The sequence below is a fragment of the Megascapheus bottae genome, chromosome X (assembly GCF_031878675.1).
Source record: "Megascapheus bottae isolate mThoBot1 chromosome X, mThoBot2.hap1, whole genome shotgun sequence".
NCBI lineage: Eukaryota > Metazoa > Chordata > Mammalia > Rodentia > Geomyidae > Megascapheus > Megascapheus bottae.
Window position 1 is genome coordinate 7,815,831 of NC_143547.1, and position 23,151 is coordinate 7,838,981.

Genomic DNA, 23,151 nt, shown 5'->3' on the forward strand with positions numbered 1-23,151 from the left:
TTGGAGACCATCTTTCATTAAGTTTATTATGCCTCCTCTTTCCCAGTTTAGATATAGGCTGAAAAAGATATATTTATGCAAGTTGTTATGAACCTAAACCTCCACTTATCCACATTTTATTTATAAACCACTCAAAATTAAAAGATTACATGTATATAACTTGTCAAAGTAAACAAAAAAATTTAAATATCTTTCTTATCTGAAAAAATACTCAAAACACATACAATCAAAAAAAATCTTTCCATCTTTGGGAAATTTTCTTATGCATACTAATTAAAAAAAAACAAACTCACCTCAGCAATTCTATCAGTATTTCCAACATTAAGATAACTCGGTGCCACCTAGAGTTCAATTTCTGCAACTGCTAACATAAATTAAAAGTTGCAGTTAAAATTTAGGCTCCAAAACCTATTTTGGAAATGCCGTTTCTCCCCAAATATTTATGATGACAAAATAGGAACATGAAAAGGATGTGTAGGATATCAAAATTAGTATTAAATGCAAACGCTACTTAAATATGAAAAACAAGCCTATCAAGTTTGACTTCAAATACAGACTTTCTTCCCTCAAATTATATCAAACCCCACAGAAGCATCTAGGTAACCTGTAAACACTTAAAGACTGTATAATCAACAGGCCAGTCAAGAGTAGGACTTAATCATAATTCATGAGTAGGAGGCAAATTGTTTATTCAAGACATCAATTTACTTACTAGTTGTGACCAAAGTAGTAAAAGCAGTAATGCTTTCTCTTTTAACTTTTAAATTAAGTGTGGTCTTAACATAATTAATGTTAACAGTTTTGAAAGAAACAACCTTAGTAACAAGGCTGTCTGCCTTAACAAATTACAATCATGCTATTAAGTTTTGAATCTTCTTTAAAGGGTCACTGCCAGAATTCAAACTGCAGACTATCAGAAAATCTGGAATGTAAGCTGCTGAGTTGAACTAGATCTGAAAAAGAAAAAAGAATTTCAGGTCAGAGGAAAAATAAATTCACATATGCCAACGTTCAGCTAAAGAAAATATCTTCTGCCTTAGGCTGAGAAACCCAGTGTGAAGAAGAAATATCCACATACCAGATTTTTCTCAATTGTAGCCTGACAGTTAACTTCAGATCCTTCATAATGTATATTATGCACAGCGCTAAAGCCTCTTCTCTTTTGTGCTAGTGATATGCGATTTTATATTTTGGAAGTGAGAACAAGCACAAGGGAGCAAACTTGTCCAATTTAGGAACAAGTATGTCCTAATTCCTTTTCTCATGTGGATATAGAAATACCTATAAAAGCTATAACACCTACCAAAGCACATGGAAAAGTGTCTCAGGGAAATAGTAGGGTTCTAGATGATTATAGAAAGATCTTATAGCCGGCACCTGGCTCATGCCTGTAATCCTAGCTACTCAGGAGCCTGAGATCTGAGGATCAAGGTTCAAAGCCAGCTCAGACACAAAAGGACCTTAGACTCTTATCCCCAATTAACCTCTAGAAAATGGGAAGCGGAGCATGGCTCAAGCATAGGCGGTAGCCTTGAGCTGAAGAGCTCAGGGACAACTCCCAGGCCAGAGATCAAGCCCCATGACCCACAAAAAAAAAGATCTCATAAAACGCTCAAGAGAACACAAATTAATCACGATCTGTACTATCTCCCTTCCAGCCTGCTAGACACTGGAGAGCACTGACGTAAATCCTGAAGTTTTTCCTAAGAAAATCTTCACCTTGCCTAGATCCTTGGGTATGTATGGTTAGGCTCCTTTATCTTGTAGAATCCTATCTCAGTACATCTGTCAAAAATGTTTGGTACAGGCTGGGAGTGTAGCCTAGTGGCAGAGTGCTCGCTTAGCATGCATGAATCCCTGGGTAATTTGATTGCTTGGTACCACATACTCAGAAAAAGCCAGTAGTGGCACTGTGATTCAAGTGGCACAGCCACTTTTAGTCTTGAGCAAAAAGTGTCCAAGGACAGAGCCCAGGCCCTGAGTTCAAACTTCAGGACAAAAAAAAAAAAGAATTTCACTGGATATTTTAGAGATGGAAGCTCAGGCTTCTCTGTTCAGCATCATCCAGATTTCAGCTTCCTAATTAGCTAGAATTATAGGTGTGAGCCACCAGTGCCCGGCTCAGTCCTATTCCTCTTCTTCTTCTTTTTTTTTTAGCCAGTCCTGGGGTTTGGAGTCAGGGCCCAGGCACTGTTCTTGGGCTTTCTCAAGGCTAGAGCTCTACCACTTGAACCACAACACTACTTCAGCTTTTTTCTACTTATGTGGTAAGGAAGAATCAAACCTCGGGCTTTAAGCATATTAGGTACTCTACTACTAGGCCATGGTCCTGGCCCACCTATGTTTTCTTAAACAAATTATGATTAAAATGCCTGGCATTTATACTGCCAAAATAAAGCCAGGTGTAATGATGCATGACTGAAATCATAGCAAACAAGAATGTAAGGCAAGGAAATCTAGAGTTCTAGTATGGGCTACGTAGTGAGATTCTGTCTTAAAAACAATTTAAAAGGGCTGGGAGTTTGGTCCCATGGTAGAATGCTTGCCTAGCATGCAAAAAGATCAAAGACCCGGGTTTGATTCCCCAGTACCAAATACATAGAAAAAATCTGGAAGTGGTGCTGTGGCTCAAGTGGCAGAACTCTAGCCTTGAAAGAAAAGCCCAAGGACAGTGCTCAGGCCCTGAGTTCAAGGCCCAGGACTGGCAAAAAATGAGTAAATAATCTAAAAGAAAAAAGCCCCAGCATATGGCTAGAATAAACACCTGAAGAGTGCAAAAATGCATGCATATTAACATATTTTGTTCATTTTTGCCCTCCATTACCTTCTCTTATCCCCCCTCCCACCTCTCTCTGCTCGCCCTCCTTTTCCTAAATAGTCACCCAACAACTTTCAAGCGATACCTCCAACAAATCAAATACTTTAAGCCTCTTTGTGCTCAAGGCTAGCACTCTACCACTTTAGCCACAGCACAACTTCCAGCTTTTTCTGAAATGTTCTATTTAAGTGTTCTATATTTCTAATATTAAAGAAACTGAGCAGGATTTCAGTATAATTATTAAACCTGAGTTCAGGTATACTTACATCATCAATATCTTCATCATCGTCCCCAATGTCATCGAACTGAATTTCATCATCATCCCCAGGCCCAAAGGTATCAGTTTCATTGATTTTAGCTAAAGACACAATTAAAAATACATTCATGATGTAATTGGAATGTTACTTTAAATGAGTTAACTGCCTACAAGTGGGTCTGATATAAAAGGTGGTTAGTATAAAAGGAAACTCATTATAAGCCAACCACATTATCAGTGCTTTTAAAGAATTCCATATAAAGTCACTGTTTCATCAAGATTAAAGACTGTCTTTTGTTCACAAGGGCATTTTTGACAAGGAAGGCTTTAATTACATTAAGTATGAAGCAGTTACAACTTATAGGTATGTTTCATTTGCTCACACGCGGACAACTCCTTTGAAAGTTTGGCTTAATTACCATTAGATAGACTTGCTGATCAGAAATATTTGGTCAAATCATGCTTATTCTCAGCAATGAAAATGAAGTAGAACATGCTAGTATTACTGTATATACTAGCATCTTCTAGATCACAAACGCTAATTAAATAATTAGCAGGATTTTCATAATTACACAAAGTCATGTTTTCATAAAACGAGCCAAAAGTATGTGCTAGGCTCATGCCTATTATCCTAGCTACTCAGGAGTCTTAGATTCAGGGATTTAAGGAACAAAGCCAGCCTGGACAGAAAAGTTTTTAAAACTCTATCTCCAATTAGTAACAAATTGGGCTGAAGATGTGGCTCAAGTTGTAAAATGTGAAGTTCAAGCCTCAGGACTGGCAAAAAAAATCCTCTAGGACATTGATATACAAGAAAATAATTCCTCTATTTGGCTGGCATCCTGGAGAAGTAAAGTAAAGGTTAATTTCAAAAAAGTTTCTTTACCAAACACCAACACACAAACTAAACATCATATGACAATATAATTCAGTCATTACCATGTTCTGGAAGCTCGCCATATGCCTTCAGACTTCTGGCTTCATCTGCATTGTATTTTAAAATTACATCAGCTTTGTTATCCTAAAAAAGAAACAAATAGCTTTCAGAACTAATTACTTTCAAATTGAATTTAAGAAATCAATTTTAGCTGGGCACTGGTGGCTTATGTCTCTAATTCTAGTTAGGAGGCTGAGAGATCTGAGGATGGAGGTTTGAAACCAGCCTAGGCAAAGTCCAGGGCACTCTGATCTCCAATTAACTACTTAAAAGATAGTCTTATGGAAACCAGGCACTGATGGCTCGTGCCTATAATCCTAGCTACTCAGGAGGCTGAGATGGTTCAAAGCCAGTCCTAGGTGGGTTCGATTGCTCAGTACCACATACACAGAAAAAACTGAAGTGATGCTGTGGCTCAAGTGGTAGAGCCCTAGCCTTGAAAAAGCTCAAGGACAGAGCTCTGCCCCAGGACTGGCCAAAAAAAAAAAGTACACTGTATTAACATATATGAACATGCAAAATAATAGCACCTAGATTTGTTAAGCATGAAGCTGGACAAAGTTCCAAGAGTGAAATTACAGTGTAAGAGTATGAGGGGGAAAATCAGTCTCATTTTTCCCTACATGGGATACAACACTGTGGAATTCAATCTTTAACCAAAGGCCCTGCAATTCTCCTAAAAGTTTTCCTTACATCTTTAAGAGTTTAAATAAATTGGGGGGCGTGGGGGGTGAGGGAAATGGGTACCAAGACACGTGAAAGGGTATCAATGTATGTGAATTAATGCACCTTCTATCTGGCAAATATCATGTAACCCTTTTACTAATTACAATAAAAAATGCAAAAAAAATAGTTTAAATAAATTGAAAGGGAAATTGCTTGTTGGTTCATCTAAGTTTTGTTTTATGCCATTTCAGTTGTTGTCTGTGTTGTAATTCATAATTTTGATATCATTTTGAATGTGTAAAATTGGTTTTCTTATAAACAACTATAAAGAGTTCAATCGTAGATAGACTATACAACTAATTGATGCCAATAAAAGACAGTATGGATGGAAGGAGAAATTCATTTGAGCGATACTTTTTTTTAAATTTTTGCCAGTCCTGGAGCTTGAACTCAGGGCCTGGGCACTGCCCTTGGACTTTCTTTGTTTTGTTTTTTTTTTTGGTTTTTTGGTTTTTTTGGGTTTTACCAGTCCTGGGTTTGAGCTCAGGGCCTGAGCACTGTCCTTGGACTTTCTCAAGGCTAGAGCTCTACCACTTGAGCCTCAGCACCACTTCCGGCTTTTTTGTATGTGGTACCAAGGAATTGAACCCGGGTCTTTGTGCGTGCTAGGCACTTTAACCACTAGGCCAAACTCCCAGCCCCTGCCCTTGGCTCTTCCACTTGAGCCACTTCCAGCTTTTTCTGTGTATGTGGTACCAGCGAATTGAACCTAGGACCTTGCGCATGCTAGGCAAGCACTCTACCACTAGGCCACACTCTTGGCCCTAAAGCATTCACAACTTTTTTTTTTTGCCCATTGTGGTACTTGAACTCTGGGTCTGGGTGTTGTCCCAGAGCTCTTCAGCTCAAGGATTCCGCCCTACCCTTGAGCCACAGCACCAGTTGGGAGGAGAAATTCAAATGTAATATTTACCTGATAGTCACGAAGACCAACCAATATGATGTCTGAGGTATTTATCCAAACCTACAAAAGAAGTTACTGCATGTTATATTTAAAATGAAAAATCAAGAACCTCCAGAGAAACAGTGATTTATTTAGAAAAAGAAGGATTTGAGATTGTGAACAAGTTCAAATGGTTATTATGAGGACATAAAATTACACGATTTTATCTCCTGTCTCTCCCTGTTCTCATCCACATGCACACTGTTTCTAAGACCTCTCTAGTTTGGGAACAGGATTAACAATCAAATTACAAAAATAAAAAAAAATAAAATCAGACCAGGGGCACTTTGTTCCTAGGGATTGAATACAAAGGCATTCAAAAATGCTTTACCAGCCAGGCAGCCAGTGGCTGCAACCCTAGCTACTCAGGAGTCTGAGATGTGATGATCACAGTTCTCACAGTTCCAAAGCAACCGGGGCAGGAAAATCCATAAGATACTTTAAGTCTTCTTAAAACAGAGTTAGTTCTCTAGCTTTTTCCTCTTTCATAACATTAAATTTTATTAAGAATCAAGATGTTTTGAGAGCATCCCTCAGCTTGGATTTGTGGAGTATTTCCTTATGATTCAGATTAAATACTTTGGGTTGGAATACAACATAGGTATTTTGCTGACTTTGTAGTTAAGTTGCTGGTCCCCATAAAAAGTGTTGAGGTGAAGGCTGGGATTATACCTCAGTGATAGAATATAGCTGGCTTACATTGTGAAAGGCAAAGATGAATCCCAGCAACACACACACACACGCACGCACACACACACACACACACACGCACATTTTCTTATTCATGCACAAATCTCCATACTTACCTTTTTTCTCAATTTCCCTCTAATATGACATAACCTCTTTACACCATCAAAACACATTGCTTCTAATCGTCCGTTTCCCAACATTTTGATCACCTGAGCATATTCTGTGGGGACAGAGAAGAGGGCATGAAATATTGCTCAATTTTTTGGGGTCAGTCATGGGGCTTGAACTCTGGGTCTGGGCGCTGTCCCTGAGCTCTTCACTCAAGCCTATACCACCCTACCCCTTGAGCCACAGCACCACTTCCGGTTTCCTAGTGGTTACTTGGAGATAAGAGGTTCATGGTCTTTAGTGCCAGGGCTTCCTTTGAACTGTGATCCTCAGATCTCAGCTTCCTGAGTAGCTAGGATTACAGGTGTGAGCCACCATACCAGATAATTTTTGATAAGAGCAATATTAAATGTCTACACAAAATAAGAGTTTAAAGGTTGTATTGGCTGGGAATAAATATGTACAATAAAAGTATAAATAAATACAAGGAATTTAAACATCAAGCCATTAATGGGAGAGCTAGAGACACTGTAATGCTACTTATTTACCAATCCATGGCTGCTGTTAAACATGCTTTAATTATCCACTCATTTTGAGTAAGCAGACTGACTATTTACTGTCTTCATGACTGCATGCTGTTCCTGGAGATCAAAGGTGGACTGTCTCAAAATATATGCCTCACCTCATCAATCTCTTATGTTCAAATCCTTACCCAACTTTTGCCTAAGAATCTTGAGAGCTGAAGCTCATGGAATTTTTAATAATGTTGTGCAGTTCTCAGAAAGCCAGAAAGATGTTCCAAAATAAAATGGCAAATTTTTAGCCTATTCTGAGAAAGCGATTATGAGACCTGAAAGTGAAGGTGGCAACTCAGGGGCATAGAATTTCAGGGGTTGATACCCAAATAAACTACTAGAGGCAGTACCAATAACCAAGGCTAAGTAAATGTTTCATATTTTAGTGGTTTTTAGGTATAGCACAAAGGTTCAACTCAGTGCATTCTATCCCTAGCATGGCAAAAGGGTAAGAGGGGGGGGAAACTGTACAGTATGCTTATGAAACTGTAACCCCTCTGTATATAATAATGATTAAATATTTTTAAAAAAACTGTACATCAAAAGTTCTGTTAGGTTGACTATTACCTGAGTGTGAGATATTACACTCACATAGACAATATGCTTTCTTTCACTGGACCTCAGTGGCTCCTATTTATAATCTCAGCTACTCAGGAGGCTGAATTAGTGTGAAATCAGCCTGGGCAGAAAACTCTGAAAGATTATCTCCAATTAGCTAGCAAAAGAGCTACGTAGTTATACTGGAGATATATAGCTCTAGAAAGTTTGTCTTAGGAAACACCAAATGAAGTAGCAAAGGGAAAACAGCATGGCTTCAATTACATTTGAAATACTTTAATTCCAGCACTCTGGAGGATCAGATCTCCCCCGCCCTCTCTCTCACTATATATATTAACAGTTTCTTCTTTCCAGAACACTGAAATGTGATATACCTATTTTTTTGAATTCTATTAAGTACTAGGAATAATTCTAAAAACTTCCTAACTTATAAAACTGCTTACCTTGTCCATCTTCCTTGAACACCAGCTCTCTTTTCTCAGATTCATTTTCATTCTTACCTCTACGTCTATTTTTGCCTCCTTTACCTATTGTTTTTATAGAAGAAACAAAGAAGATTTGAGTTATTTGCAAAGCAATGCTCCTTAGTCCTATTAACATGACACCACCTCCTTACTCTTATTGGACTTTCCTTTGACATTTCTCTCACACAAAATACAAATCTCCATTCAAAATTTAATTTGTGCTGGGCGCCAACAGCTCACACCTGTAATCCTAGCTAAGATCTGAGGATCGAGGTTTGAAGCCAGTGTGGGCAGGAAAGTCTGTGAGATTCTTATCTCTAATTACCAAAAAACCAGAAGTGGAGCTGTGGCTCAAGCAGTAGAACACAAACCTTGAGTGCAAAACTTCAGGGATAGCAAGCACCCAAACACAATCACAATCATTTTTTCTTGGGATAAAACCCAGGGTCCAACACAAGCTAGCCAACTGTTTTTGTGTTCTAAATAAGTGAAATTATACCATTAAAATATTCAACTTGTATTCTTTTACACAGATGGTGCTGAACTGATATCCACGTTTCTACAGTGAGTACAACTACTATGCAATGATAATACAACACATTTACCTGTCCCAATCACTCGATAAGGCATGAAGTCATTTATTCCCAGTTTACCATGTTAAATGAAGCTCAAGAGATGTTAAATCAATATACTTGTCTATCTTCGAGATTCTTTGTGTTTTAAAATACATGAAAAGAAACTGTTGAAAATGAACTATACAACTTGTGGGCAGGAAGAGGAATGAAAAACTGGGAGAGAAAGAAGAGGTGACACTGTCCACAAAGAAATGTACTCATTATCTGACTTAGGAAATAGTAACTTTGATACTAATAAAAAAATAAGATGTATGCAAAATGAAGGGAGTGGCTAGCTGGGTGCCAGTGGCTCACATTTGTAATTCTAGCTACCTATGAAGCTGACATCTGGAGGATTTTGGTTCAAAGCTGGTCTAAGTAGAAAAGTCTGGAACTCCATATCCAAAATAACCTGCAAAGAGCTGGACCTTGGGGCTTGGACTTATGGTAGAGTGCTGGCCTAGCACGCACAAAGACCCAGGTTTAGTTCCGCAGTACTACAAACATACAAAAGCCAGAAGTGGTGCTGTGGCTCAAGTGGCAGAGCTCTAGCCTTGAGGAAAAAGCCCAAGGATAGTGCTCAGGCCCTGAGTTCAAGTCCCAGGACTGGCAAAAAAGAGCTAGGTCTGGAAGGTCTTGCTCAAATGAGAACAAGCCAGCCAGCCAGCCAGCCAAGATGGGGAAAGTCCCCTCAGGAAAGGAAGCCCCCGTTTGAGCAACAAAAAATTAAAAAAAAAAACAAAGAAAAAGAAAAAAAGCAAAAGTGGCTCACACCTGCCTGTAATCCTAGTTACTGAGAAGAATGAGATCTAAGGATTAAGGTACAAAGCCAGCCCAGGCACAAAAGGATCTGAGACTCAAGGGTAGGATGGTAGCCTTGAGCTGAAGAGCTAGAGCTTAGGGACATCACCCAGGCTGAGTACAAGACACAGGACCCCCCCCCCACACACAAAAAATGTTAAAAAGTAACCACACCCTGTGGGCTGGAATGTGTCTTAGTGGTAGAGTGCTTGCTTAAGGAGCATGAAGCCCTGGATTGGATACCTAGGTACCACAGAAAAAAGCAGGAAGTGGTATCCTTGAACAAAAGCAGCTCAGGGGTGAGGGTGGGCTGTCCTTCATGCCAGTAATCCTAGCTACTCAGGAGGCAGAGATCTGAGGATCCCAGTTCAAATCCAGCCAGAGTACTAAAGAATGCAACACTCTTATCTCCAATTAACCACAGAAATCAGGAAGTGGGGCTATGGCACAATGGTAGGGTGTTAGCCTTGAGCTGGAGAGCTCAGGGACAACGCCCAGGCCCAGAGTTCAAGCTCATGATCCCCTACCAAAAACAAAAACAGTTCTGGGACAGTGCATTAAGAAAAGACAGGTGTGGGATGATCCTCTCAACAGAAAAAAAAAGTTTAAGATTAGTCTTGACTATAGGTGGAATAAAGGAGCCCTAGCCTAGGGCACAAAAGAGTCTCAACCACCTTCCTGTCCAGGCTGACTTTAAACTGCAACCCTCATATCTCAGTCTCCTGAGTAGTTAGGATTATAGACAGGAGTCACTAGCACCCAGCCCAGATTCTTCATATTTAGTGGTATTTTGTCTAAGTCCTCACATTAGAGTATATCACCAAAGCCTTTTATTTTGTTTTTGGGGGGGGTAGTTTTGGAGCTTGAGCTCAGGGCCTGAGCACTGTCCTGGGGCTTTCTCAAGGCTAGTGCTCTCCCACTTGAGTCAACACCACTTCTGGCTTCTCTATGTATGTGGTACCAATTGAACCCAGGTCTTCGTGCATGCTAGGCAAGTACCACTAGGCCAAACTCCAAGGCTCCAACCTTTTCTTCTTCTTTTTCTGGGGGTCAAGGGGCTTCAACTCTGGGCCTGGGTGCTATCCTTGAGATCTCAAGGGTACTGTCCTACCCTTGAGCCACAGCCCCACTTCCTATTTTCTGGAGATTAATTGGAGATAAAGAGTCTCACAACTTTGTAGCACCTGGGCTGTCTCTGAACCCTGATCCTCCCATTTCAGCCTCCTGAGTAGCTAGGATTATAGGTGTGAACCACCATGCCCAGCTCCTTTTCTTCTTACTGCAATAGCTAACTCCACTGATAACCATTTCCAAAAGGTGGGACATTCTAAGTGGTACTGATATCAAAGGACTCATGGTAAAACCTTAGAGGCAGCTGGAGTTCTCAACTCCAAGTGTGCATACACATGGCAATTCCCATAAAGACAGGCGACTACCTGTTATCTTAGCTATTTTTATCTTCTAATGATCACCAAAAAGCTGGAAGGGAAGCCATGAACCAAGTAGTAGAGCACTAGCCTTGAGCACAAAAACTCAATTGCAGTGCCCAGGCTCTGAGTTCAAGCTCCAAGATCCACGTGTGCACGAGCATGCACACTTCTCCAACTAGTGTACTTTCACCTGAGGTAGCTTTGCATCGCTCTGCTATCATCAGGTAGGCCTCCACCATCTCCCCCCACCTTTTTAAATTTTGAAAAATTAAAACGTACAAAAAGGTTACAATTTCACAAGTCAGGGAAAGAGTACAATATTTCTTAGACAGTGTCACTCCTTCAAGTCAAGTATTTGAGGAATTCTCAGCACATAAGCTCCAGAGAAAAGTGCCTTCTAGCCATTCACTCAGCCAAATTGTTGCTCTATAGCACAAGCTCCACTAAGGATAAGAATCATAACTATGCTATACACTCATATTTAGCAAATTTTCTAATGTACCAGTCGACAAGAATTTATTTCTAAAGGACTGGTTATTGTAAAATCATAGGTGGGCCAGGAGTTTGGCCTAGTGGTAGAGTGCTTGCCTAGCATGCACAAAGACGGGTTCAATTCCTGTGTATCACATACATAGAAAAAAAAGCCAGAAGTGGTGCTGTGGTTCAAGTGGTAGAGCTCTAGCCTTGAGAAAACCCAACGACAGTGCACAGGCCCTGAGTTCAAGCACCAGGACTAGCAAAAAAATATCAGCCCAAAGCAAAAGTCATCCAACATATGGTTGACAGCAATATTTATTCCTGGTGTCAATCATCTCAAGGGTATAATCATCAGGCTTCAGAACTTTCTAAGGAAGGAAAACAGATAAATATTCATTTGCTTATATACTGAAGGTTCTTGAAAAGTTCTCTTCCTTTGAATGGCTTAAAAACAGAGGACTCCAATTAGATTTACATGTATAGGAATGATTATGGTAGTTTCTTCTAGAAACAGTAAAAGAGGACAAGGGAAGGAGAAATGGAGGGTTTAAAATCAATCTGTGAAAAAGAAAAACACAACAATAAAACCAATATGTGTTACTTCTTAAATTCAAGGGTAGTGGATTCTTAGGGTCTATTATATTTCTGTATGCCTCAAACATTATTTGTAAAACAAAGATTTATTTCTTGTCAATTTGGGCAGAATTAACCATACCATAACCATTCCCTTTCCTATTTTATTACTGTGAAATTAAATGCTCTTTCTCTTTTGAAATAAATATATCAGGCCTAAGATAGCACAAAATAGTATATATATAGTAATATTGTATCTGGCTATCTTTCTTTCTTACAGCTTTTCTATGTACATGGTACAGAAGAACTGAACCTGGGTCTTCCTGCATGCTAAGCACACACTATACCACTAGGCCAAACTCCCTGCCCTGCTATCTGGCTTTCTAATAGAACATTTATTCCCTAAAGGAAATAAAAACTTGAAAATCTCAGGGCTTGCGTACTATCCCTAAACTTCTTTTGCTCAAGGCTAATGCTCTACCACTTGAACCACAGATCCATTTCTGGCTTTTTCTTTTTTTGGGGGGGGGGGCAGTCCTGGGCTTGAGCTCAGGGCCTGAGCATTGTCCTTGGGTTTTCTCAAGGTTAGAGCTCTACCACTTACTTGAGCCACAGCATCACTTCTGGCAGTTTTTTCTATGTATGTGGTACCGAGGAATGGAACCTAGGTCTTCATGAATGCTAGGCAAGTACTCTACCACTAGGCCAAACTTCCCGCCACTTTTGGCTTTTTCTGTGATTAATTGGAAATAAGAGCCTTTCTTGCAGGAACTGGCTTCAACCACTATCCACAGATCTGAGCCTCCTGAGTGGCTAGGATTGCAGGCATAAGCCACTGCCACCCATCAAAAAACAAACTTTCAAATCTCTTTCTTCAAGTGGAGCGAACTGTTTCAGGGAAATTTCTCAGATGGGATCTTTCCAAAAAGGAACCTAGTTATTCACCTAAGGGTGGAGCCAAAAGAAGGGAGGTGACTTAGTCTAACAAAAATTTACTGAGCATCTTCTAGGATCCAAATAAATGCTGGCAAACCAATATGAGTTAGAGACCAGTGAGAAAAATGGAAATGTCATCCCTAGAAATGAAGGGGAGAATAAGATATTCATTGAAGGAACCCAGTTACCGTGTCAGAATTAAGAAAAAAAAACCCACTATTTTTATTATGTCATTTCCCCTAGAATTAGTAGTAAAAGCCCTTGCTACAATATACAACTTACAAGCTTCATTTCTGAGAACAGAAATGTGGCTTGGTCTGAGAGGACTGCTCTAAATTGTGCACAGACATGGGACCAAGTACCCCGTGGGTAGTGACAGCTACAAAGAATAGAGCCAAAACGAAAATTCCAGTAGGTAGGCATGGGGCAGGGGAGAAGGTCCTAAGATGAAATAACCCAAGGAGACTTCTACTAAGTTGTATAATGTGCTTCATTCCTGTAGGAAATAGTTCTCCATTTCTATTGTACAATTTGATACGGTCAAAGAATGATTTTTTTTTAAATTACAGAACTCCTAAGTCTATTTTTTAAAAAGTAGAATTGCCTAAGGAGTGTTCTACTTTTGACTTCACTTGGGTCTTCCATTTTGAAAGTTCTAAATAAACTCATCCTCAAGTTCGATCATTTGTAAACGTCTGTTAAGCCCTGCCTCGAGGCACCTTAAAGGTCTTTACTTCCGTCGCAATGTATATATACGTGATCTAGAGTAAAAGTAGAAAAAAAAAGTTGGTTAAATCTCGATCAGATCTTTCTGTGACACGAACCCTGGAAAGAGATGGGGCAAAATCAATCCCTAAAAAGAAACTTTTAGAACAAACGACTCGAAGCCACAGGGAGTTGCCTCCATTAACACTAAACAAGTGTTCATAAAGAAGCCCAGCCAGGAGTACCAGATGGGCTCAGAAGCCGGCATCACCCTTTTAAAGTTCAGAGGTTTCCCCAGGGCCTAACTTCCCACGCCCAGAAAAGCCCAAGCCCCCCCCACCCCGGCCCGACCTAAGAAGTCCCGAACGCCCCGTGGAAGGCGTCCCCACCGCTTCCTTTGGAGTGGCGGTCAGCGTGGCGCGAATCCGGGGCCAAAGCCCACATTCTCCCACAGGAGGCCCTACAAAAATGGCGTCGACTCCACCCCACTGCCACTTAACTGGGAACCAGAAGTAACTTCCCTGCGCCTCTCCCCAGATCCGAGTGGCAGGCAGAGGAGGAGGGGAAGGCAGGAAGGTCACTGCGGCCTGGCTTGACCCCCAAGTCGTGCGCGGACACGAGCAGGGGAACCCGAGTGGGTAAAACCTTGGTCCCGGGTCCGGGCGGTATTACCTTTATTCTTTGGCATGGTGGTGGCTGCGAGGTGGTGGTCTCTGTGGACTTCTCTGAGGGAGGCTCGAGAGGGGTAGTGACTCCTCCGACCGACAAGCGGGGCGACACCGAGGGCCGCGCTGGGCGAAGGAGGCGCTGAAGGCCGAGCAACGTGCGCGGGAGACTCTCAGGAACTGGTTCTTCCGAAATCCGCCAGCGCCCACGCTCGGCAGCAGCAAATGGCGTCGCTGGTACTTGCGTCGCTTTGCCCCGCCTCCCGCCACCCGTGAGTCCCGCCCCCACCCCGGCTCCGAGGTACTAGTCGGGCAGACGGAACCTTATTGTTGGAGCCCAGGGAGTAGAGGTGTTGGGGGAGGACCTCTGGCCGCGGGAAAGCGCGCCGGGGCGGGGCTGGGAATAGAGTTAGGGTAAGAATGGGCGGAGCCTACGTCATAGAGGAGGGTGGCTTGATCTAGCGCCATCTGCTGGCCAAGTTGTTCATCTGCGGTTTCAAGTACAAACCCGAGGGTCGGATTTCACAAGCTGCTGACTCATGAACCTCCTTGCTGGGTTTTTAACGTGGCCCTTTCCCAGGGGAAGGCCTTCCTGTCATCCATTACCAAAGTGGTACTTGGGGAAAAAAAAAAGTCTGCCTTCTCTAGTTCACTGTAAACTTTTCTAGGCAAAGGACACGTTAGTTTGCTCGCTACCAGCACTTAACATGAAGTACCTGGTGTGTAGTAGGTGTTCAGTACACAGGATCAAAAGAAAGGAAGGGAAGACAAAAACAGACAAGTTTGGCCTTACAGGCTGAGAATGCCTGCCAGTGTCTTCTCCAAATTCATATGTTGAGGCTCTAGGGGTACATGCTACGGGATACAGTAGTATATGACTGTATTTGGAGAGAGGGATTTTGAAATGAGATACTTAGGATGGCCCCTAATCCATTCTGCCTGTGTCCTTACAAGGAAATTGTTAGGACACAGACCTAGGGTGAAAACGCCACGTGGGCCATCACGTGGGCTCCTAACAAGTCACAGAGACCTCAGAAGAAACCAATCCTGCCCACACCTACACCTCAGACTTCCAGCCTTCAGAACCAAGAGAAAATAAAATTTCCATTGTCTAAACTATCCCACTCTGTGGAACTTTACTGTGGCAGCCCCTAGTAAACTAATAATACTGATTATGCTGGGCAAACCACTTGAAAGTGTGGGAGGGGAACAAGTTACTTTAAAGTCAATTACCTTTCTGAAAATATTAGGTTTTCATATTATCTCTTTAAACAGCTGGATGTATTGAAAGGACACATAAGATAGAATCAGCTAACTGGGGGCAGTTGTAATGTCTGCAGACATTTTCTGGTGATCACAAGTGTGGGCCGGAGGTTGGGGTATTTGGATTTAGTTAAGTATAGCCAGCCCTGAATCCAACTCCAGATGCAATTCTCAGAGGAAAACTAAAAGCTGATGGGGGACTCAAAAGTTCTCTTGGACTTCCTTTTTCTATTTATACAAATAATTTTCAGACAGGGTCTCACTATGTATCTCAGGCAAATCTCAGTTGATGGTCAGTTTTTGATCCTTCTGCTTTCAGCCTCACTAGTGCTAGAATTCCAGGCATGCAACAATTTAATGCCTGGCTGCAATTTAATTAAGAATGAAGATTTTATTTAAATTTTGTGTCAAGGACAAATGATTATAAAGTTGGGCTTTGGAATTACACTGCTAGATCCAATCTTTGGCTCTGTAGCAACATTTTATTCTGAGGATGGATAAGTAATGTCATTTCTCATCTATAGGCACTTACTACTTTGGATTCTTGCAGAAATTAAATGGATAAAATACGTTTGGTGTTAACTAATCGTACCTAATCCATAACTAGTCAGACTCCATGTGTGAGACTCCAAATGTTTAATCATCAAAAAGCTCTGTTAATTACCTGATACAAAACTTCAAAGGAGCTGGCAAGGTGGCTCACGCCTGTAATCCTAGCTACTCAGGAGGCGGAGATCTGAGGATCCTGGTTCAAAGCCAGCCCAGGCACTAACATCTGAGAGACTCTTATCTCCAATCACTAGAAAAAGGGAAGTGGGGCTGTGACTCAAGGGATAGGGTGGTAGCTTTGGGTCGAAGAGCTCAGGGACAATGCCCAGGCCCAGGGGTAGGGCAGTAGCCTTGAGCTATTTAAGAGTTCAAGCCCAGGACTGGTTAAAAAAAAAAGATCAGAGAGGGAAAGAAACCAGAGCACTTGTAATCTTTAGTAGGATTTAAACAGGTCTTTTAGGTTTATGTGTTAATAGACTATAGACAGTAAAGGCAAAACCAAAAATCGCTAGAGTCAGGTGCTGGTGGCTCATGTATGTAATACTAGCTGCCCAAAGGGATGAGATCTGAAGATCGTGGTTCAAAGCCAGTCCCGGCGCGAAAGTCCAGGAGACCCTTATCTCCAATTAACTACCAGAAAACCAGAAGTGGTGCTATGGCTCAAGTGGTAAGGTGTTGGCTTGGAAAGTCTAAGGGACATTGGGCTGGGAGTTTGGCCTAGTGGTTAAAGTGCTTGCCTAGCATGCATGAAGACCCGGGTTCGATTCCTCGGTACCACATACATACAAAAAAAGCTGGAAGTGGTGCTGAGGCTCAAGTGGTAGAGCTCTAGCCTTGAGAGAGTCCAAGGACAGTGCTCAGGCCCTGAGCTCAAGCCCAGGACTGGCAAAAAAAAAAAAAAGAAAGTCTAAGGGACAGTGTCCAGGCCCCACTTTCAAGCTCTGATATTTGCACAAAAACAAAACTAAGCAAAGACAATACTGTTTTAGGAGATGATGATACTGTTCTGAAATTAGATTATAATGGTTGAGCAACTCTGACCATATACTAAGAGATGTCCACCTTCAGTGGGTGAAATTTATGGCATGTGAATTATATCTCAAGACAAGTGTTTGAAAAAAGATGGAAGAATGGACCTGAATAAGGAAAAGAAAAAGGGATGATGAATGGTGCCGTGGTTTTTAGCTGAGATTAGAAAATACACATTTACTATGGTATCAATTCCGGTAGTGAATGTTATTAAGTTGAATAGCCAGGGGTCCCCATCGCAAGGCCTCCCTGACCAGTGCTTTGATCTGCAACCCCTGCAGGCTTACCTTCTCTCTTCCAATGCTATATAATCCATTTGGCTGGCAACAGACCAGGACTTTGAACAAAATAGGTCTTTGAATAGACACCCCCCTTTTCTCTTTCCCTTTCTCTAGCAGTGACTTATTTCTCTAGTTCTCTGTCTCACTATTACTTTTGTAATAACCCCCACAGGCCAAACTCCTGGTGTTTCCAGACAGCTCCAGTGTATCCTAGACTAAGCAAGAGTGAGTTTTTAAGCTTTGGCTGGAGGCTTCTTGTTATTATTCTTTTTTTGCCAGTCCTGGGCTTGAGCTCAGTGCCTGAGCACTGTTCTTGGGCTTTCTCAAGGCTAGAGCTCTACCACTTGAGCCTCCGCACCACTTCCAGCTTTTTTCTGTGTATGTGGTACAGAGGAATTGAACCCGGATCTTTGTGCATGCTAGGCAAGCACTCTACCATTAGGCCAAACTCCTGGCCCATCACTAGACTTTTTTGTTTCTTTCTTTGTGCCATTATTGGAGCTTGAACTCAAGGCCTTTCATGATGGCTTTTTTTTTTAGCACATAGCTGTCCTCCTACCACTTGAGCTATGCCTCCACTTGTGGCTTTTATTTAGTTGTTTGTCTGGGCTGCCCTCAAAGCTTCATGCTCCTGGGTAGTTATGGTTCTAGCCATTAGTACCTGGTTTCATCCTTTCTTTGACAGTCTTGCTGTGTAGATCACACCTTAAAATCTCCTGTTTTGGCCTCTTGAGTGCTGAGATTACAGACAGACATGCCTTACTAATTTTTCAATGTACACTGGTTGCAATGTTACAAAAGGGATAGTAAGCAAATATAGTTCTGCCATTGCCCAACATAAAGCCAAATAGGCCTTGATTCTTACTGTAGCATACTGAATCCAATGGGTGTCTCCTAAATCAGCTTTTTGTTTTTGTTGGTTGTGGGCTTGAACTCAGGACCTGGGAACTGTCCCTGAGATCTTTTTGTTCAAGGCTAGCACATGACCACTTAAAGCCACAATGCCACTTCTGGCTTTTTCTGTGGTTAACTGGAGATAAGACTGTTACAGACTTTCCTGCCGGGGCTGGCTTTGAATTGCGATCCTCAGATCTCAGCCTTTCGAGTAGTCAAGATTACAGGTGTGAGCCACCAGCACTTGGCTTAGGAAATTCCATCCTAAACAAGTTGTGCAGGATAGCACGTGTTTGTGATCTCAGCTATGAATGGACAAGACAAGGAGGATCGTTAAGGCTGGTTCAAGGCAACAACATAGACTCTGAAAAATAACTAAGGTGCATGCCTAGCAAATGCAAGGTCCTGAGTTCAAATCCTAATGCCACAAAAAATCCCCTTAAAATTAACTGAAGCAGAAAAGGCTAGGTATGTGGCTCACATAGTAGAGCACCTGCCTAGTAAGCAAAAGGCTGTTCTCTCTCTCTCTCTCTCTCTCTCTCTCTCTCTCTCTCTCTGACACATAGAATTTAAAAAAGAACTGAGTGGCAGTGGCTCACTCCTGTAATCCTAGTTATGTGGGAGGTAGAGACTGGGAGCATAGAGGTATCAGGCCAATTGGGCCAACAAAGTGGAGACTCCCTCTTGGGATGGGAGCTGGAGGTGGTTATGCATGTCTGTGATTGCACTAATGATGGGAAACTTGAACTCTGAGAATCAGTTTCAGCATATGCCAGGGGTAAAAGACCCTAACTTAAAACAACCAGAGAAAAACAGGGCTTGGAGGCATAGCTCTGCGCTCAGAAGTAGAGCATTTGCATGCACGCATGTAACGGAGTTAAAATGAGGCCATTTGGACATGGATTGAATACAACATAACAAGGAGCCCCAGTGACATCAGATACGCCAAGCAGCAGCAAGAGGGTCAGGAAGTCATATGCAGGGGAGAGAGAGAGAGAGAGAGAGAGAGAGAGAGAGAGAGAGAGAGAGAGAGAGAGAGAGAGAGAGAGAGACAGACAGACAGAGAGAGACAGAGAGAGAGAGAGACAGAGAGACAGGGAGAAAGGGGGGGAGGGGGGGAGGGAGGCAGAAGAACCTAACTTCGCAGACAATTTTTTTTCTTCTCTTTTCTCTTTCTCTTTCTCTTTCCTTCTTTCTTTCTTTCTTTTCCTTCCTTTCTCTTCTTTCTTTTTTTTTTTTTGCCAGTCCTGTGGCTTGAACTCAGGGCATGAAGCACTGTCTTTGGGCTTTCTCAAGGCTAGCGCTCTATCGCTTGAGTCACAGCACCATTTCTGGCTTTTTTCTTTGTATGTGGTGCTGAGGAATTGAACCCGGGTCTTTGTGCATGCTAGGCAAGCACTCTACCACTAGGCTAAACTCCCGGCCCTGCAGGCACTTTTAATGGTGAATCTGTGAGAAAATAAGTTTCTATTTGGTAAGCCACTCAATGTGTGGCATCCATAATATAAAAGTACTCAAAAATGTCAACTAGGGAAACAGGGCAAACTTTCAGCCTATCTACTATATTCTTTCTCAGCCAGCTCTCAATAACTCGAATTTTCTTTCAAATATGCAGAGGTTTACTAGCACAAAGAAAATGCGAAGTTTGGGCTGGGAATGTGGCTTAATGGCATGCTTAGCATGCATGAAGCCCTCCCTGGGTTCGATTGCTCAGTACCACATAAACAGAAAAAGCTGGAAGTGGTACTGTGGCTCAAATAGTAGAGTGCTAGCGCAAAGAGGCTCAGGGACAGTGTGCAGGCCCTTAGTTCAAACTCCAGAACTGGCAAAAACAGCAAGAAAATAAAAAAGCCCAACAACAACAACAAAAACCAAAAATGCAAGAAAAATAAAAACAAAAACAAAACAATGCAAATGTTTTGTAAAATGGTTTTAGTAGATACACTTAAGATGGTTTACTGGATTTGAGTAATTGGATGGAGAATATAGTGTAAATAATGAATTATGAAAAGGGCATTTCCTTTTTCCTCCTCCACTTTTTTGGCAATATTGGGGTTTGGCATTCTACCATTTGAGCCACACCTCCATCCCTATAGAGGGTTGTAAAAGTGAATTATTCACCAGGAGTTTGGCCTAGTGATAGAATGCTTGCCTAGTATGCATGAAGTATGCATGGGTTCGATTCCTCGGTATCACATACATAGAACAAAAAAGCTGGAAGTGGCACTGTGGTTCAAATGGTAGAGTTCTAGCCTTGAGAAAGCCCAAGGACAGTGCCCAGGCCCCAGTTCAAGCCAGAACTGGCAAAAAAAGTGAATGACTCCTGTGTGTGTGTGTGTGTGTGTGTGTGTGTGTGTGTGTGTGTGTGTGTGTGTGTGTATGCCAGTCCTGGGGCTTGAACTCGGGGCTGGGGCACTGTTTCTATGATTTTTGCTCAAGGCTAGCTCTCTACCACTTGACCCACAGTGGCACTTCTGGCTTTTCCTGATCATGTGGTACTGAGGATTTTGGGCATGCTAGGCAAGTGTTCTACTGCTAAAGCCACATTCCTAGCCCCCCTGTTTTTTTTTTTTCCAAAACCAGATATTCACATATTAACCCTCAAACTAGCACTTTGATCCTGAATCAAAAATACATTATATAGGCCTGGAGTTTGGCCTAGTGGTAAGAGTGGTTGCTTAGCATGCACAAAGACCCAGGTTAGATTCCTTGGTACCACATATATAGAAAACGCTGGAAATGGTGCTGTGGCTCAAGTGGTAGAGCACTAGCCTTGAGAAAGCCCAAGAACAGTGCTCAGGCCCTGAGTTCAAGGCCCAGCACTGGCAAAAAATACATTATATGAGGGAGAAGGGGCATTTTAGGGCAAAGTCTGGTAGTTTTAGACTTCAAGAAGTTAATGTTTCATTTGTGCCTTTTGACCATTCTGATCCATTGAATCATTAAGCCTGATATTGGATAAAATGTAGGACTCACATGAGTCTGATTTGATAAGTCCTTTAAGATGATGCATGGCAATTTTTTTTGTATTTTTTTCTTTTTCTTTCATTTTTGGTTTTTTAGTTTGTTGTGAGGCTTGAACTCAGAACCTGGGTGGTATCCCTGAGTTTTTTTTTTGCCAGTCCTGGGCTTGAGCTCAGGGCCTGAGCACTGTCCTTGGACTTTCTCAAGGCTAGAGCTCTACCACTTGAGCCTCAGCACCACTTCCGGCTTTTTTTTCTATGTATGTGGTACCGAGGAATCGAACCCGGGTCTTCATGCATGCTAGACGAGCACTTTAACCACTAGGCCAAACTCCCGGCCCTCCCTGAGCTCTTTTGCTCAAGACTAGTGCTGTTCCACGTTGAGCCAGAGTTCCCCTTCTGGGTTTCTGGTGATTCATTGGAGTTGAGTCACGGACTTTCCTACTTGGGCTAGCTTTGTGATCCTCACATCTCAGTCTTCTGAGTAGCTAGGATTACAGGCGTGACCCGCCAGCGCCTCACTCAATTTTGTAATCTTTTTTGTTTGTTTTTGGTGGGTGCTGGGCAAGCACTCATACCTCCAGCCTATTTCGTATCTAACTCAGAAGTATTCCTGTTTTAATGTTCTAGCGATACAATCTTTTTTCACAAATAAACTTTGGATAGAATCATTTATTATAAGGGTTTAATTATATAATCAAAACAGACTGATAAAAGGGACATACATGCATTTATTTGAAATTTTATTATATAAATTTCCATTTCTTTTAAAGATTACAAAACCTGTTCTATGACAGGAATACAAGCAACATTGTTCCAGGATTATTCATGGATACACCTACAAGAGCTTTGATTACACATTAATAGTATGATTTGCAAACTTCTCAGATTAGACTCAAGTGAAACAATTGAAAGTATTCAGTGATATTTGATCCTTTACAAGCATGTCATAATTACGGCGGCAGTGCCAAGCATCTGATGCGATTTAACCACCAACAGAAGGTACAATACATAAGAACTTGTGATGTGGTACCTTGGGCTTCTGGCATGCCTTACTAGAGAAACTAGTATAAAGTAAGATCATATATAATAGTAGAAAAATATTTGTGATTTTTTTTAAAAACTGCTTAAGTAGACACCCACCCCATTCCCACCCATGGCCAAAAATGCAAAATAATTACATCCCTTAAGTGTATACCTTCCCTTTTATTTAGGGCAAGAATTAAGATAAACTAATATGTGTATATAATTTTGAGTTACAACTCATCGCCCATGATTATTAAGGATGCTAATGAATGGCAACACACTGACGCCTTTTAAGTTTAAAAAAAAAAACAAACCATAAAGCTTTAGATGGTAAACTACGCTTACAGAAACACAAACCAAACTCTTTATCCTTATACCCTTGCCTTGTATTTAAGTTTTATTTTAAATACTTGTGAAAAAACCCAGTATACAGTTCATTCAGTTCTACAGCAATAATAGGAGTAAAGATGTTCATTTCTACTAGATATTGAACTAATCTACTTAGAGAGGACTATTATAGTGACTCTCTTCATATACATTACATAGACTGTACTCAAATGGTATGTGCTCTAAAGACAGTTTCTTGAGGCTTGCACCTGTGGACTTACATCTCTAAATGTTCTTTTCCACTAATCTCTATTCAAAATGTTATATACTTTGTTAGTTGCTCTGGGATAAGTCATGGTTGCTTAATCAGCTTATCATGCAATTCAAGGTTATATGGCAAAACAATGAGGAAAGTGCCTTAAGAGGTAGGAAGTAAGCTCGCATCCCAACCCTTGGTATGCCCCATTATAAACAGTTAAAAGACTGGAATCAAAGTGGTAAATTTGAGACTGATAGTCATATCAGACTTAAAAAAACAAAACA

The 23,151-nt window shown here is 41.4% G+C and overlaps 1 protein-coding gene across 1 annotated transcript; it reads right to left on the reverse strand.

Annotated features, from left to right (window-relative positions):
- Positions 1-664: 664 nt before the first annotated feature.
- On the reverse strand, positions 665-14,522 carry Eif1ax (eukaryotic translation initiation factor 1A X-linked). Its single transcript, XM_090326760.1, has 7 exons — positions 14,284-14,522; positions 8,055-8,138; positions 6,487-6,590; positions 5,651-5,701; positions 4,014-4,095; positions 3,085-3,176; positions 665-953 (listed from the first exon to the last, which is right to left on the reverse strand). The coding sequence occupies exons 1-7, from the start codon at positions 14,297-14,299 to the stop codon at positions 948-950; spliced, it is 435 nt and encodes a 144-aa protein (XP_090182886.1). The 5' UTR covers positions 14,300-14,522; the 3' UTR covers positions 665-947.
- Positions 14,523-23,151: the final 8,629 nt, after the last annotated feature.

Excerpts from the sequence above, each read along its gene's own strand:
- Eif1ax (XM_090326760.1), bottom strand. Across the intron at positions 6,591-8,054 it reads GTTCAAGGAAGATGGACAAG|AATATGCTCAGGTGATCAAA; the intron begins GTAAGCAGTTTT and ends CTGTCCCCACAG. Across the intron at positions 5,702-6,486 it reads GAGGGAAATTGAGAAAAAAG|GTTTGGATAAATACCTCAGA; the intron begins GTAAGTATGGAG and ends CTTCTTTTGTAG.